Genomic DNA, 3960 nt, shown 5'->3' on the forward strand with positions numbered 1-3960 from the left:
TTACGGTCAGGATATAATTAAATAGAGAAAGCAGGTCTGTTAATGAAGTAGGCAGTTATAAAATTAAATGTAATAGAAGGGGAAATAAGATATTACACGAAAGTAGCATATGATAGGATATAATATCCTAGTATAATAAATAAAATACATTACCTAATATAAGTAATAATATTATTTTTATGTAATAACAAAGTTTGGTACTGAAAGAAATTTCTAAAAAGGAACTTTTAAAAAATTCTGATCAAGTTAACTACTCTGAAAAAAACCACACAGCTACATGCACTCACCCATCCCCTGAACAAATATACACGTATATATGAATATACACATGTATACATATACTCACATATATGTATGTGCATTTATGAATATGCACAGATATTCACATATGTATACATGTGTATGTCTGTGCATATTCGTAAGTGCATATTCATAAATGCATATTCATGTGTGCATATTCATAAATGCACATATGTATACATGTGTATATCTGTGCATATTCATAAATGCACGTATGTATACATGTGTATATCTGTGCATATTCATAAATGCACAATTTTGCTTTCTCTGTGAATACTTCAGTTTAATTTTTTAAATGTCCTTTTAAAAATATTGCTAAATAAAAGATGAATAGGACATTTGTCCAACAAGAAATATTACAGATTTTGTACATTCACAATCAAATTCAGCTGTTTGTGCCTCAAATTGTTTTCCTGTTTTTCAAAGCAAAGCTTTTTGAAACTGAGGCAACTTTATGGTAAAATAGCAAAGGATAAGGCACCTGCTGCACGTAATTTATGATTTGTTAATTTTAAAGTCAGATATAGTGCAAATGAATGCACTAGAACTTCTAAAGGGACAGCTAGTTTCTTCTGCCACCAAACCCAAAAATACAAAACAAAACTCAAAGCAAAAAAGTAAATATATCTCTATAAACGTTCAAAATATTCCAAGAGTAATTTACTAAAATATACTTAGGAGAGCACTTTCTAAATTCCAAAACACCAGTGGGATTGTGTCATCACTTTCTGATGGTCGTTTAAAATCATAAGATATACATAAAATCTCAGATGGATATCAGAGGATATTAAATTAGTCATTCACAACTGAATTTTATTTAATGAATTAGTATAAACTTAAAATTGAAAACTCAGGCAGTATACAATAATTAATGTTGCTTAAAGTTTATAATATATTTCACATAATATATTCCACTATCGGGAATATTGTTGCCCATTATAACAATGCTTAATGGTGAGACCATATTCTACTTAAACATTTTGCAATAATAACATAAGCAAGAGCCAAAACCTACTCTAGGGGCAAAAACAAACAAACAAAAACACACAGAGAACATTGCAGTTGATTTGAAAATATAATTGAAAGAATGGAATATGAAATTTTAAAGAACCATAAAAAGCTTCCCTGGTTACAAGTTAATACAAATATCACATTGTGTAGAAAGGAAAAATTGTAGATGGTATTGTCAACATGTTTTCACCATTTCAGATTTTATGACCCAGAGGGTCTTGTTTCTTATATACTTCTCTTATCTGGACACCATTATCCCTTTTTCAATTATCTATTATGTTTTACTTTCTCATTGAAAATATAAATAACACATTTCTTCAAAATTATCTAAAACATTGTTAATTTCCACCTCTTCTAATGAACTAGAATCTCATAATACATTTTAAGTTCTTATTTATTTAAAAATGCTCTACTCATTGCTTTGCTCATGGCCTCCTTTACGTCTTTGTTCCTGAGACTGTAAATCATGGGGTTCAACATAGGAATGACTGTGGTGTAGAAAACAGCCACCATTTTCCCCTGCTCCACGGACTCCTCAGTTGGGCTTCTAAGATACATAAAGAAGAGTGTTCCATAAAATATGGTGACAGCTGTCAAGTGGGACCCACACGTGGAGAAAGCTTTCTTTCTCCCTTCTGCTGAACACATCCTTAAGATGGCAATGAGGATGAAAATGTAGGAGACAATAATGACCGATAAGGAATAAGAGAAGTTGAGACCTGCCAATGTGCACATAGTGTATTCTTTAATGAAAGTCCCTGCACAGGCCGTTTTGATGAGAGCTGGGTCTGCACAGTAGAAATGGTTGATCTCGATGTTCCCACAGAAGTACAAACCGTGGGTCCACAGTGTTGAGATCAAACTGATAAAGAAGCCATATATGTAAGGGAAAGAGATCAGTCGAATACAGACAGTTCTTGACATTCTGCTGCCATAAAGTAGAGGGTTTCCAATCGCCATGTATCTATCGAAGGCCATCACAGCAAGGATGAAGACTTCTACATGGACAAAAGCAATGAAGAAAAAACACTGCACTATACATCCAGGATAGGAAATGGTTTTGGTCTCAGATACCAAATTTTCCAACATTTTAGGAGTGACATTAGAGGAGAACCACACATCTGCAAAAGACAAGTGACCGAGGAAAAAGTACATGGGGCTGTTGAGCTGGGGACTGACTCTGATTAATATGATCATGCCAATGTTCCCAACCAACGTGATAATGTAGACCAGCAGGAAAATCACAAAGAAAAGTTGCTGTAATTCAGGACGACTAGTTAATCCCAAAAGAATGAATTCTGTTACATCGGTGAAATTGAACATTTTCTTGAATCTGATCCAGAGATAGATGCATTTTATCTAATAAAACAAATATAAATAAGTAAACACACACATGAAATATTATCATTCTACATTTATATTTTCCTAACTCATTTCCTTTCAATATCTTTGTTATTTTCCTTTTATCCCTCCTCTCTTCTTTCTCATACATCTTTTCTTAGCAGTATTTCTTTCTGCTACATAAATATATATAAGCAAGATTCTTAAGCAGAATGTGGTAAAATAATACAGAAACATACTGATACTACTTACAATGTCTACTTTTTGCATGCCTAAAAATAGAGATTTCAGAAGCATAATTTTTATTTTTGCCATATCCTGGAAAGACAAAAACCTAACACTAGCCCTAACTTTTAAAAGGTGCTAACATTTTACTTATTCACTACATTTGTAGAGTTTAGATAATCTATCACATATTAGAACTTTATTTAAAGCTAAGTGCAAAAAAATACTATTCCATAATTAGAAAGTTAAATGGTACCTTCATTTAATCATCTTGCAAAATTGACACGTTAATTTGCAAAAATGACTTAATAAAACTTTATACATGTCTTAACACAAAATCACTATACATATCAAAAGAGAGTTTTTAGTTAATTAGGCATTTATTAATTTTGTGTAAGTCAACCTAAAAAAATTCAGTCATTGCCAGCCATATGCCCTTTGTAAACAAGTCTGATGAACATGAACTCAAGCATCATCTCCTCTTTAGAATCTTATCCTCCCTTGGCTCTAAAGCATTAACAAATTCTATGCCAGTCTCTTCTTTTCTCTCTGTTTTAGAAGGGTAAGATAAGAGTAATACAATACTGGGTGAAGGACTACATTATTCTTCTCTAAGTATATAAGCTTAATTAATAAAATGTATTAATGTGTAAATGTAAAATGTATAAATGTATGTATAAATGTAATGTATAAATGTACAAGCAGCAATTTTCTATGTATGCTACATTTATTCATGGGCCAAGAGGATGCATAACTGGTCATTCTCTATAAAACTACCCTATATTTGCCACCTAAAAGCAAGTTAGAAAAATATGATTATCACTTCCCAGCTGGTCTCCATTGATGTTGAGCTGAGAAAGAATAAAAATTAACAACTCAGGTGATCCATTTGTTGCATTAGATATTATATATTAATAAAATTGAAACATTTTGTTAGTAGCAAAACGGCTAGAGGTTCTTGGGTTTAATTCCAAGCTATGCTGCTCTGCTATCTACTAGGTGTGCATGTGACCTTAGACCTAACCCCTGTGCTTCAGTTTCCTCATAGGATAATGAAAGATTAATGAATGATAATTCATAATG

The 3960-nt window shown here is 32.1% G+C and overlaps 1 protein-coding gene across 1 annotated transcript; it reads right to left on the reverse strand.

The window, feature by feature from the left end:
• Window positions 1–1701: 1701 nt before the first annotated feature.
• Window positions 1702–2634, reverse strand: LOC100605034 (olfactory receptor 5M3-like). The gene has a single exon (XM_003275251.1). It carries the CDS (start codon window positions 2632–2634, stop codon window positions 1702–1704), a length of 933 nt encoding a protein of 310 aa, XP_003275299.1.
• Window positions 2635–3960: the final 1326 nt, after the last annotated feature.

Source organism: Nomascus leucogenys, chromosome 4 (genome assembly GCF_006542625.1).
Source record: "Nomascus leucogenys isolate Asia chromosome 4, Asia_NLE_v1, whole genome shotgun sequence".
Classification (NCBI taxonomy): domain Eukaryota; kingdom Metazoa; phylum Chordata; class Mammalia; order Primates; family Hylobatidae; genus Nomascus; species Nomascus leucogenys.

Excerpts from the sequence above, each read along its gene's own strand:
- LOC100605034 (XM_003275251.1), bottom strand. The coding sequence starts at position 2,634 with ATGTTCAATTTCACCGATGTAACAGAATTCATTCTTTTGGGATTAACT.